Below are 13663 nucleotides of genomic sequence, written 5' to 3'. Positions count from 1 at the left end.
ATGAAATATTTAATGTATATACGACTTTGATTATATTGAACTGTTCTTCATAAATGTAAATTTCCAAATATAACATGTGCATATACTGATTATTATATGCAGTTTGGTTGCTGAGGCGGTGATATCATAAGAGTATATTTGTTTTTAAATTCCCTTTTGTAAAATGGATATTTCTATTTTTAGAGAACGTCAATATTGACCTAATTATTGATGTATCTGAATTATTTGAGGTGGTACGACTTTTTCCAATTATTTTTTAAAATAAAAATTCAGTTTTTTCTATTCGAACAATTTGTCTTAGGTCAAAAAAAAAAGTAGAGGGACGTCAAACTCTTTACATGGCAAAAATTCGGATTTACGGGTATCAATTTTAATTAAAAATTTAATCAAACTTCAACAAATTTAATTTAATGAAAAGTTAATTAATTAAGGATAAATAAATGCACTAAAAAATTAAAAATAAATAAATATTTAACGTATTAATTAATCAGTCCAGTTGTATTTTATTGTCAAAACGATGACGATTGTCTATGTTAAGAACATATCAATAATTAAATTCGCACCATCTTAATTTATTCTCTAAAAAAAATACATATAGATGTCGCTGACCAAAATCAAAATTGATTTGTCAAATATGTGATATAACAACTCTTTGAAGTTTCTCCATTTTGGTTGTCAGTTACGAATAAGGAAGCTTCAAATATATTTCTTGTTTGCTGTATACAAAAGAATTTGAATATTCTTAAAATCTCTTTAATTATAGGTTGACATAGACTCATTTGTCGCTTAAGAGGAAGTTGCATTTTCCTTTTGGAGAGTATATACCACTGCGACATATATATACTTTTCGAAAATTTATGTCCAAGAAAATTAGGCAAAAAGGATGCTTTATATAAATAGGTAGCTAGACAAACAAAAAATTATTTTCTGATGTGGCTATATTTAGCCAATTAATATTTTATGTTCCTCAATTGTTTGATTAGTTTACGTTGGGTGCTTAACTGCTTATTGAGTAATCATTTGTTCTTGTGCAATAATTTTGTTTAAAATCATAAAATTGATATACAAAACATTGTTCAAGCATGCTATAATTTTCTTAATTTCTCAATGTTGGATATTTATTTGTAATGTGAATGATTCTTGATGAGAATATGAGCACAATATTATAAATTGTTCTATATCATTAACTTGAGCACATTAGTTGTTATACTGTACATGTACTTTTAGAATTTTAGTTTATCTTTTACTTTGCATATTTAATTTTTTGTTTATTAATTTGTAACCCTCCGCTTTACATGTTTGGCTCATAAACCATAAAGATAAATTTATTTGAAAATGATTTGCACTTTCGAAATAACTAATGAAAATTTGTAGAAAAGAGCTATCACGATGTGACGAATATCTTTTCACTTAAACTAATTTTCTTTATGAATCTATAAGTTATTAGGATTTTATTTGATTTAGTTTAATTGGATTTTATTTATTTCTCTTGATATTTCTTTTATCTCACATATTATGAATATATAGTACTCCGTATGACTCATTGATCATAATTAAGAATGAAGAAATAAAATATTTTTATCATTCTCATTCATGGAAGAAACTGATTCCTTTCAGCTTCTTCTCAAAAAAACTACGCTCTTCAAATAATTTCTTCGATACATATATCAAATCCTTAACTATTACGTATCACGATCAAATTCCACTCCTTTTTTTTCAGAACACAAAAATATAAAATCAATCAATTAGCAGGAAATGAAAATTTATCATTAGTAATTAATATGAAAGCTATCCGCAGCCATAAGTCAACATTAAATCATAATGAAGTTTAATTTGCGAAGTTTTCCGTATTTGGACTGAGTCACGACGACTTTTTTAGTTCTAGTATTTCATAAATTTAGTTTTATTAACGAAAGAAAATCTAAAAAATTGTGTCACTGTCAATGAAAACGAATTTATAGAAAATTATGATGGTCATTTCAATGAATTCGATGAATCTAAATCAGAATTAAAATGGATATGACCCATTAGAGACATCCCTTCTTTGAATGATAGAAATAGAATAATCGCTAAAGATGTCCCACTTGCTTTATAATGCGAAAAATGCCCATACAATCGAGCTTGAAATGATCTACCTGTAATTTTGTTGTATTTTTGTTATTTTCTAAATTAAGTTTATCTTCTTTTCTGTACTGTTATCTAAGAATTAATAAATAATCAATCAGTAAATTAATCTAACATTTTCTTTATGCTTATAATTTTACAGTGTGTATCCCACCATCGTTTTTGAAAAGGAATTGTTCCTAAACATATGATTATTAAGTTAACATAAAAATCGCTATTTTTAACATTTTATTTTTTTCTTCAATTCTCAAAATCATCTTTTATAGCAAAGTTTCTTTTTTTTTCTTCTTCTTTCTTAATGGAATTTAATTTGGTATTTAATATTATAAATATTTTATCATCTATTTTAACAAAATATATTTAAAACGTGTAATAGGATTAGGTGATAATAAAATTTTTGGCTGATGTACATGTAAGTCGTAACTATGAATGGTACACAGTTATTCACTGCTATAAGTGAGAATATAATATTGTATACATTGTCAATTACAGCTGGTTAAGAAGTCTATTGCATATACTGATATTTTATTTTGGTCTAAAATACTATATTTAATAATTTTTATTCTAAACATAATAAATTGGCCTATTTTGGTCCTAAAAGTGACAGTCACATTAGTTTTGATGGTTAAAACTATTTTGATCCAACTAGTACCTCAAATATTATACTACCATAAAGTCAATTTTGGATTCATCAACAAATGGACATTTTACGATTTTGAGTGAATAGTTTTAGATTTGTTACTTTTTTTTGAGCGTTATGTGCTAAATAAATCAATAAATACAAAATCATAAATTCAATTAATTATATAAACGATCCATGCTTTGAATATAATCTCACATTTTCGATTTTGTGAGCTGCAATTGAGATGAGAAATAAACTACACTTGATATAAAATTCCCATCACTATTTTGGGAACTCAATTTTCACCACAATACAAAACTCAAAACCTGTTTATTTACAATGCAGAGTTGTTACATAAATTATTCAGACCACACATTCACCATTTCCTTCCAAATGAAAAGACAATTACAAATCAAGAAAACAAAAAAAATAGCAAGAAAATTAGATCTCAAGGCAACTGACACCAAACCAAAAAAAAAGGAGCCAATTCCACAACAAGTCACCACCAAATATTCCATCAAGGCAGCCTATCTCTCTACTGTTACATTCCCTGAAATATCGTCAGCTCGCTCGATCAAGCTCCTGCATCCGGCCCAGCTAGCGTAATCTGTTAAAACGAGAGCATCACAATGTGTTCCTTGTGACGAAAATTCAAGAAGGTGAAACTTACATTACAGTCAAATGCAAATCTTCTTGCAAGCATGATAGCTGCGTTTCTTTCTCTCTCCGATTCAAATGCTAATACGAAGGAATGTCCTGCTTTCGCCTGCCAGTATACGGCCTGTGCTGCAGCATTCCCACCGCCTCTAACTCCACATAGCTGAGCACACCAAGAAAATTTTGTCGAGATTGTTTACATCAAACTTCAACGAGGATTAGACAGATTGCTACTTCAAACTAAGAAGCAGTAGTCATTTGGTTGATTCATTTAGTCTTTGAAGGATATGATTATTTTGACTGTACATTTTGTTAAACTACTAAATAGTATTAAGAAAAAATATTTGGTTCTCGATGAGTTGAGACAAATGCCAGAAACACGAATCAAACAAGGGCGAGATGAATACCTGCATTGAATTGGAATAGTATTCTTTTACGAGTGTTGTCTTGGCTCGGCAAAGTTTCATTCTCATCTTACCAACATGCAGTACATGGATGGCGTGCGAGTCATGATCTGCCCCATTCATCTGGATGACGACTACCTGCAAGGCTTTTCATGGAAAACGTGAGCAGCTGTGGGAAAAGAGAGAGCATGCGCATTGTTGTCTGTTGAAGTAAAAGAACAATCCATCTTATCAACAATATGAAAGCCCAATATTTATATTTTTTTATAAGACATGCTATTCACAGACTACATAATTTGAGTATGTTTTTCTATAGAGCTACCAGGGAGCAATGAATTGGATGAGTACTAAGTATCATTTTTGGAACTTTCGGGTATATTGAAGTACTAAAATATTAAAATTCAAGAGTAGAAATGTTCCCGAAAGAGAGGCTACAGCCACCTCAGAAATCAAACAAACAAACAGCAGTTGACTACCAAATTTTTCAATGGAAATGCAGGAATTACATACATTGAACTCAGTGTCATGCCTTCTCACAAGTGCTTCTACATAGCTTCCCAATCCTGCAGCTGTAATCAGAAAACAAGGTAAGTTTCCAATAGTCGAAAATCGCCAAATTTTAAGAACACAAAAGGTAATACTGACAAACCAGGATCGACAGGTCCAGAGGTTGCGACTGTAGTTGTTTGATCATTAGCCGAAATTTCAGCTTGAAGCATTCGTCCAACATCACAAGGCTCGGGAGCATATACAGATTTGGTAGCTCCTATCATCGTAAAAAGCCAGTTATAATCAACAAACATCATAAAATTGCAAAGCATAATAATTTCGAGCCACCAATGCATAGAGTGGTAGTTGAAAAGTGTACATTAGAATAAATGCTAACAGAAAATCAAGTGCAACAGCAAGACACCGTGGTGAACATCTAGATATTTAGATAGTAAATTTTGCTTATAACAGCAACAATGACATCTTTACCTATTGGCAGATTCACTAATACAAATGATTTATTAAGGTGCAAACAAGGACGACAGCAAACAGTTAAGCAGAGCACATACCTGATATAAGCTCCTTCTTGCCACTCTCAGGCATTAAACGATACCATTGAATTGCACATTCCGAAAGTTCTGGAGCACTATCAGAACATTGATATATAAACAAAACTGAACCTAATGCCTCCGTGCCATCTATGTCATACAAATGGGGTGTGTTTTTACCGCCATTCCTGGTTATTGCGAGCTGCAAATAGTCAACCAAAAGAACATTTAAGAAGGGAATTTGTGTGCGTGGGTTGGCAAAGAGGTAGAGTGCTTGATGCCCGGAACAAAGGTTATGGGTTCAAGTCCACCATGGCACGGTCTTTAAAATTTATGTTCAGGTGCCAATCAAACAAATAGAAGGAAATTTGAAGGATACTTTAGAAATTTTAGACATTAAAGAATAAAATACTGACAAACAGAGGATTGGCAGAAGAATGTCATAATTCATTAATATGCAGAATACGCACTGGTAACTGCAAACTAAATATTGCACCTCATATATTCACTTAGCCCAAAACTTAAGACTCTTAGTTTTACTTTTGGAATTGGAATTGCTTGTGTGGCTCCATGCCTCCATTTCCTAATAAGGGACTCCTTAGCAAACCTTATATCCTAAAAGGTAAGAAGTCTTTTGCAATTTGAGGGTGATTACCCGTGCTGAATATTGTACTTGCAGTTTGTCTGTGTTTTATCACTGTGACTTTCCTTTTTTGTCACGGAAGGCAAGCTTTTTGTTTCGCAAGGATCTTAAGCATGAAAACGAACGAAATAGAAGCAAATTACAACCTATATGCACTAGAGTCGTACTTTACTTTCTTCTTTTACAGGCCCATGATTGGCACAACTTACCAAATTTAGCTACTACAGATAGTCATTAAATCTTCCTTCTAGCAGTAATATATTTTACCCAAATTGAGATGAGTTTAAGCCATCAAATTTTTGCATTAATGAACAAAACCCACCAATAGGCAAAACCAACAATTCCTAACTGATAACTAGAAATAGAACATACTATACAAAAGGATGTACTAAGATAAAAAGGTGAGATTTATAAAAAATACCTCCTTCTGAAGCTGTAGCGAATGCTTTGACTTTTCAGCAAGTTGGATCCTCAATGCTTGAAGCTCATGTTCCATATCCATGACCTGAAAAACAGGTATGTCTCCTGAGTGAGATACAGAGTACAGACATACACGCACGATATCTATGTTTAAAAAAAAAGTACTGATTCATAATCTAAAGTATATCTTCCCAAGAATATACTCCAAAAGCTAAATGCTTAAGTATTTAAACCATGTGACTGCTATAATATTAAATGTCTTATAGATTATGATATAATATTTGAATTCTATAGATTATAGGAATAACACCATGATTCTTTTTAAATTATACTTCTTGATTGGTGCTGAGCTAACTATAGTATTGTATTGACTACTGACTGAAACTCCATGATAGCAAGAATAAATGAAACAGATGTAATACCCTACTAGGTTGATGTAGCATTTTTATTCGTCTAGCCTCTTGAACCTCCTTCATCAATTCATCCAAGTCCTGGTCATGGAAAAAGAAAATAGACAGCACAAATCAATGACGCTACTTTGGGATTTATAATAGAGTATGATATCTTGTAAAAGCTAACGATATGAACTTCTACAGGTCAGCTTTTCGTATTTTTTGATATGCAAACACGTTAAATTACTTCTCAAGTCTCAACAAACATCTAATGCTTAACAGTGGGACTCCACTATCACTATGCATGCTTACAGAAGTGTGAGCAAAAGGCTATCACAGAAGTCGTACAATTCATGAATAACAGTATACCCCAAGTTATGCTTATGCACTGAAAAAAGCCATCTTCACCTCTTATTACATGCATATATAAACCACAAGTTGGAGAATTCGTTCAAGAACATAAATAAGACACCTAGCTGTTAGGAAAGATCTAATAGAAAAGTCTTGTTGTAAGTTCATTTCGGTTGAATGAATACTCATTGAAGATTTAAAGCACCATAACAGAAGTACAAAGCCACACATATAGCTGTTTTTTTAAATCTAGGACGAAGAATATCTATTGGAACCTGTTTCCCTGAAGCTCGTGACATTCGCTCATGTTCCTGAAGAGCCTCTTCTACTCGCTGGACTGCTTTTCTAGCATTCTCAATTTCAGCCAGTGCAAAAGCTCTCTCTTCATCAACAAGTTTCTTAGCATCGTTAGAAGCCTAAAAATGATACTTTTCAGCTTTTCTCCTTTGGTAATGGAAACAAACAAGTTCATTATAGAACAAACATATACAGCAATTCCACCTGTTTCAAAAAAGTTGCAAGCTTTTTTACTTCTGCCTTCTCTTGAATGAGCTCTCCTTCTCTCTGAGTTAAATGAACTGCTAAAGCTTCAACCTATAAAAATTAAAAAAATCAACAAATGGGACCATTGAGGAAGACACGTATGATATAATTGCATCTAAGTAAGGTAGATAGAAGACAGTAAAGGACCAATATAGAAGCAATCATTTGGAGATTGAGAATAACCAACCATAGCTATAGCTTCTTCCACATCATCTTTGTTTGAGCCAGCTACGCGCCCTCTCAGTGCTTCAAGTGTGTCCCTGAGTTTCTTTAGAAGTACATGTTTCTCTAGTGTGACTGCCTCTTTGAGCCTAGCCTGGAAGCCAGAAGCAACCAACTTTACAATACTTGACATCAATTTAAAGACAGAATCACAGTTTTGAACTTGGAAGTACTAAAATGAAACACGGATATATGATATGCCTTTGACAGAGAGCCGCTTAAAGAGCAGACAATTCAAAACATAGATTACAAAGTAAAACCAGTTCAAACAAGAGGGGACCTCATCAGATAGCTTTGCAGCAGCAGCCAAACCCTTCTCAAATTTGCTAGCAAGGTCGCGCACTGAGAGGCGTTTCTGCTGCTCCAGCAATAGGGCAGTCTCTCGTGCAACCATGTCTTTCATAGAGGACATCTCAGCGTCTTCTTTCACCTCTACGATTTGATTGTTGGCACCAATTTTATAATGTGGAAAGCGACTTGTGGCAAAAAACACATCAGTAGAAACTGGAGAGACTGCATCCTTTTGCGTTGCATAGCTATAATCATGGGTTAACCTCGTCATGATTGAATTTTCCTAAATGCAGCAAAGAGAACACAGTTTCAGCAGTAATACAGTATCTTGGTAATTATAAAGGAACTTCACTAGATACTTGCTCCCAATAGTAGGGAATGCATTTAGAATTATATATTGAACTTTTATACCTCAGGTTAACCAAACACGAACACATTAACCAATAACCAGTCAATCTAAAACTTGAGAGCAAAATGTAAACCCGCACAAAATGAGAAAAGCAAAGAGTCTTACAAGCAATTCAAATGACACACACACACACACACATATACATATATTTAGGCTTTTCAAGATTAATTCTTTTCTTTGTTTTGCTGTGTTTTTTCTTAACCAGGCTGATTCTATCTTATGTACTCCTAGTATTTTACACCTACAGGCTACAGCACATGAATGCAAACATTAATCTGAATTCTGACACGATTTTCAATTCAACCATACAAAAAATAGAGAAGAAGGCCCAAAAGAAAAAAAAAATTAAGGTAAAGGAAAAACTAACAACCGAAATATACTACTCCTATTCACTGTATAACATCAACTACATCCAATTGCTGATATAGAACTCAAATGTGATGATCAGTCCCCAAAAATACAAAAAAAAAAGAGCAAAATCGTTCAATGTAGACAGCAAATAAAGCTCACGTTGCAGAGCGTTGAAACCATTAAAAAATTGTCCAATTCTAGAAGGACATGAGAAAGAAAATGATGTTGATTCTGAATAAGCAAATAAAAAGGAGACTGAACACGGATGCTAATTAGCAAAGGTAGACTAAAACAATGCTAGAATTTACCCACAGATCATGTCAGTAGAAGAAACTGGAGAGGATGTTTGACCCCAAAAAGTAGAAATAAACAACAGCTTTGGTGTTTAAATAGCAGCAGTTTTTGAATGTAGATAGAAAAAGAGTAGTATGAATGTAGGAAGGAAGGGGCAGAGAACTGAGAGAAGAAAGAAAAAGGCAGTTTGAAATAAATGGCCTTCTTGTTTGCTTTTTTAAAAGCTATTGAAACAAAGAAAAAGCCGCCCTAATTATACAAACATATGTTGACATATATATACTGCCACCGGAAAAGCTTACCCATCAACCAAAAATTTGATCTTTGTTCAATAATCAACTACTAAAATGTATACATATGTGATACTGATGATGCTGATGAAGGAAAGTTGAAATTTTTTCTTGGTTAGGAGTGTTTCAAGATTCCAAAAGATAACGAGAATAAATTAAAATTATAGTTAGTCAACTATACGATAGGGACAAAATGAGTTTTTATTTCTCTTTTTACTAGAATTTAAATTACTATTGAATTTGTGATTGATATTTGTGGTTGCTTGAAATCCCCTCATTTGTCGTGCAAGCATAATATTTTGATTACTTTAATATATGCATCTTATTTTATTGTAAATATTTTGTTTGTAGAGTACGTGTACAAAATATAGATTGAAATTGAAAGATACTAGGTTTTAAAAGCGATGAAAAAATGGGATGATTTGCTCTATAATTATTATGTATTCTGTTACTATAGTTGGATATCTGTATTTGATTGTATTATATATTGGTGAGTGGATAGCATGGAGTATTAAAATTTCATGTAGTTTTATCAAATAAAAGATAAAATCATTTAGTTGACATATAGAGCCTTAGGGAGGGTACATTCATTTATTTTGCACGTTGAAAGATTTAATACTATAAAAGATGTATGAAAAATATGCTAGACTTTGAAATATAAATACTACTACTAATGTAGGGATTGAATCATAATCACATTCCAAATCATAATTGAGGGACTGAATCAATTTGTAGCCATTGGCTTCGTTAAGTTAGATTTTGAATATATCTAATACGTTGCTTAATATTCTTAATCAGAAAAATAATTGCGAATCAAATACCGCGGCTATATTAACCTATAATTGCTAAACAAATACTGCGAGGTATTAAAAGAATCAACAAAATAACCATACAGGCATAATCACATAAACAAGTACTTATATTATTTTAAAAATAACGTATGAAACATTAAAGTGTGTGATGTAAATATGTAATACTTGGGGGTGGCGAAACGGGTTACCCGCAGGTATCCGCATCCGACAAGTCGAGTACCCGTACCCATTTTACCCAAATTTGTTGTCCTAATACCCGCCCCGCGGTATATCGGGATTACCCGATACCCGTGTCGGGTATCCCGTACCCAACATTGCGGGTACCCGTACCTGACCCAAAATCCTAATAAAAAATTTGAAAACCATAATAACCGTCAACGTTCCTTAATTTACTTTATTAATATCGATGGTGATGTTGAATAGATTGAGAATAAAAGTGAGGGGACACTTTATAGCTAATTCCGGTGAGTTTTCAATTGTATGTTCGTTGGAATATAAAAATGTTTTAAAAGGACTCTTAGATTATATAAAGTACTTCCATTATTTCCCCTTAATAGAGGTATTTCAATTTCTTCACTCATTTTGGAAATATAATAATAGAAATACTCTTCTCTACATTATTATCTCTCTAACTTTATTTTTTTTCCGTTCTAACTATTTAGTTTTAATTTTTCAAAATGAGTGCATATATGGCTATTAAGTAAGTAGGAGTATTATTTCACTATTTACTTTTTTTCTCCACTTTGACTATTTAAACACCTTTATTAATATGGAACAGATGGAGTATTAAAAGATAGAATATGACTAATACTAATAATAACGGGTATTATCGGGACTAACGGGTATACCGCGCGGGTAGTGGGCATACCCGCTACCCGCAAAACTCTAAAACACATTACTCGATCCCGCCCCGTTTCTCGTTATCGTCGGGTAGCGGGTCGAGATGGGAATTACCCATTACCCGCTACCCATTTTGTCACCCCTACTAATACTATATAAGTTGCATACGACATTAATAGAGGAATTACTTCCCAAAAACTAACGTGATTTATAAAGTTGATTTGGAATTCCACGGTTGAGCATTTAATATTCGTAACTCAATAGTAGGCTCGACAAATAGGTATCGCATTATTCAACGAATAACTTGAATTTATTGTTACACTAATCCACTTAACCTCACATTAACTTCCTATCTCTAGATTTTTTTACGCTTTTGTAACATGTTTTCGAAGCCGTTATTAGCTAAAGAGATATTTTTACGCTTTGTAACATGTTATTTGAAGCCGTTATTGGTCGCGCATCTGTTCTTTAAAATTCCATTACAATTAAAATTCATGAAAACTTGATCGGAGACTCAACTGGACAAATAGAGCAACAACAACCCCCCGAATAGAGAGATTTTACGATCACAACAATAACGAAATCCAGTCGTAGCAAAACAGAGGGAGAATCAGTGTCTTGCATTCAACCTGAACCTCCGGTACGATTTAACCTTGAATCATCAAATAACAAGTTATACATCGAGTTATGGAGATGAATTAAGTTACTGAATGAATTTGGTTACTTTAATTTGATTGTTTAGTTGGAACTTGGAAGAAAATTTATTATATTTTATGTGAACTTAAAATTATCTAAAGGTCATGTATTCGTGTAACAATTGGTTTCACTCACATGAGTAACAAAGTGCCCACCTACTGTTTTGTCATATTTTTTAATTTTTTTACGCTTTTGTAACATGTTTTTGAAGCCGTTATTAGCTAAAGAGATATTTTTACGCTTTGTAACATGTTATTTGAAGCCGTTATTGGTCGCGCATCTGTTCTTTAAAATTCCATTACAATTAAAATTCATGAAAACTTGATCGGAGACTCAACTGGACAAATAGAGCAACAACAACCCCCCGAATAGAGAGATTTTACGATCACAACAATAACGAAATCCAGTCATAGCAAAACAGAGGGAGAATCAGTGTCTTGCATTCAACCTGAACCTCCGGTACGATTTAACCTTGAATCATCAAATAACAAGTTATACATCGAGTTATGGAGATGAATTAAGTTACTGAATGAATTTGGTTACTTTAATTTGATTGTTTAGTTGGAACTTGGAAGAAAATTTATGATATTTTATGTGAACTTAAAATTATCTAAAGGTCATGTATTCGTGTAACAATTGGTTTCACTCACATGAGTAACAAAGTGTCCACCTACTGTTTTGTCATATTTTTTGATGTTCCTGTGGCTCATCCTATTTTAACTGTTATAGGTTGGGTTTAATTGGCAAAAGAGGAAAGTAGTCAAAAATAACAATTTAAACATGTTTCATCGCACTAGTAATATAGTAGTAGTTAATATGATCTTATAAAATTGGGCAACCACTCATTAGAACAAAACTCTGCCACGTTTTTCAATGACAAGCGTAGGTTGGGCAGTACTATCATGTTCGGGCATTCATCCGTCTTATATTTATCTATGTCGAGCTCACGGGTGCCCCTATTTTTATCTTTGTTAAGATCATTGGTGCCCTTTTCACAAGGTTCTCCGTGTTTACAACAAACTCGTGTTTGTTTCTTACTTTTACCTGTCCGATCACTACCAATACACATCACTCAAACCTTATCATCGGCATCAGAATCCTCTAATGATCTCATATAATCATCATATAATCATCTGGATCTTCTTCATCCGATGGAATTAAATCTAATATCCTTAGTTGCATTATAATGTTTTAAACATGTAATATCTATATTACGATAAAGTTAAACTGAAATCATTTAAATTAAATGTACATTTATGTTGTCGTAGAGTTGTATAGTCATGACTCTTATCTAATATCACGTTCCACCTCTCACAGCGTTGAAGTGCAGTTTCAGAGTTTTTCAATTCCCAGAACTCGGCCAAATCTGGTACGAGTTCAATGAGCCATAACTTCAAAGCCTACACAGCGCCTTTCAGGTGTTATATCGGGTTTTCCTTAATTTTTGTACTCGAGTTGGTAATATATTTGCTCAAAACATAATAAGATAACGAACTCCAAGCGAAGTTCTCTCGTACCTTTTCATCCTCAATTAAATTCCACAGCCATGGCCTCATTGCGTTTTGTCCAAGCCCAAGAAATACTGTGTGAACTATAATCAAGTTTTTAACCTTGAAAATATGTGTTAGATTCAGTTCCAAACCCCTTATCCTTAAGATCCCTTCAAATATGTGGTTCATACCTTCATAATAATGTGTGAACCCATTATTATGCTAGTGTATTTAACAATCTACCCACCAATAGAGAACCACTTCAGTATAGATTTGCCATCTATCTGTCGGGCAAGGAAATAATGTATAGCACTGGTTGACATTGACTGCTTCACACAGCCTTCCAATGACACTTAAACGGAATTTGCTCTCTTCTTTATCTTTAGATTTAACATCGACATCAACATGTCGATCAAACTCACTCTATTGTATCGACTTAATGTGTCATGTATAGTCATCAAGGTAGGTTTCATCCAGTTAAACACAACCTACTTTCATCCAAGTAAACCCAACCTATAACAGTTAAAATAATCGTAAACAAGACGAGCCACAGGAACATCAAAGAATATGACAAAACAATAGGTGGACACTTTGTTACTCATGTAAGTGAAACCAATTGTTATACGAATACATGACCTTTATATAATTTTTAGTTCACGTAAAATATCCTAAATTCTCTCCAAAGTTCAAACTAAACTTTTAAATTAAAGCAACCAAATTCATTAAGTAACTTAATTCCTCTCCATAACTCGATGTATAACTTGTTATCTGATGA

The 13663-nt window shown here is 33.0% G+C and overlaps 1 protein-coding gene across 3 annotated transcripts; it reads right to left on the bottom strand.

Annotated features, from left to right (window-relative positions):
* Positions 1-3061: 3061 nt before the first annotated feature.
* On the bottom strand, positions 3062-9194 carry LOC125186392 (stomatal closure-related actin-binding protein 1-like). 3 transcript variants are annotated; one of them, XM_048082746.2, is made up of 13 exons: positions 9063-9194; positions 7696-7989; positions 7381-7509; positions 7152-7244; positions 6926-7066; positions 6330-6398; positions 5909-5992; positions 4866-5046; positions 4457-4573; positions 4318-4376; positions 3811-3945; positions 3417-3566; positions 3062-3353 (listed from the first exon to the last, which is right to left on the bottom strand). In XM_048082746.2, exons 2-13 carry the CDS (start codon positions 7975-7977, stop codon positions 3321-3323), a joined length of 1473 nt encoding a protein of 490 aa, XP_047938703.1. In that variant the 5' UTR covers positions 7978-7989; positions 9063-9194; the 3' UTR covers positions 3062-3320. The 3 variants fall into 3 exon arrangements, with proteins under 3 accessions (XP_047938703.1, XP_047938702.1, XP_047938701.1); XM_048082745.2 differs by lacking the exon at positions 9063-9194 and adding an exon at positions 8779-8983; XM_048082744.2 differs by lacking the exon at positions 9063-9194 and adding an exon at positions 8775-8982.
* Between the last annotated feature and the right edge of the window lie 4469 nt (positions 9195-13663).

The sequence above is a fragment of the Salvia hispanica genome, chromosome 5 (assembly GCF_029641045.1).
Source record: "Salvia hispanica isolate PSC_SH4W2 chromosome 5, Shi_PSC_v1, whole genome shotgun sequence".
In the NCBI taxonomy this organism is placed as follows: Eukaryota; Viridiplantae; Streptophyta; class Magnoliopsida; order Lamiales; family Lamiaceae; genus Salvia; species Salvia hispanica.
Note: the sequence above shows the minus strand (reverse complement) of the source record. Positions and strands in the feature narration are given on the sequence as shown.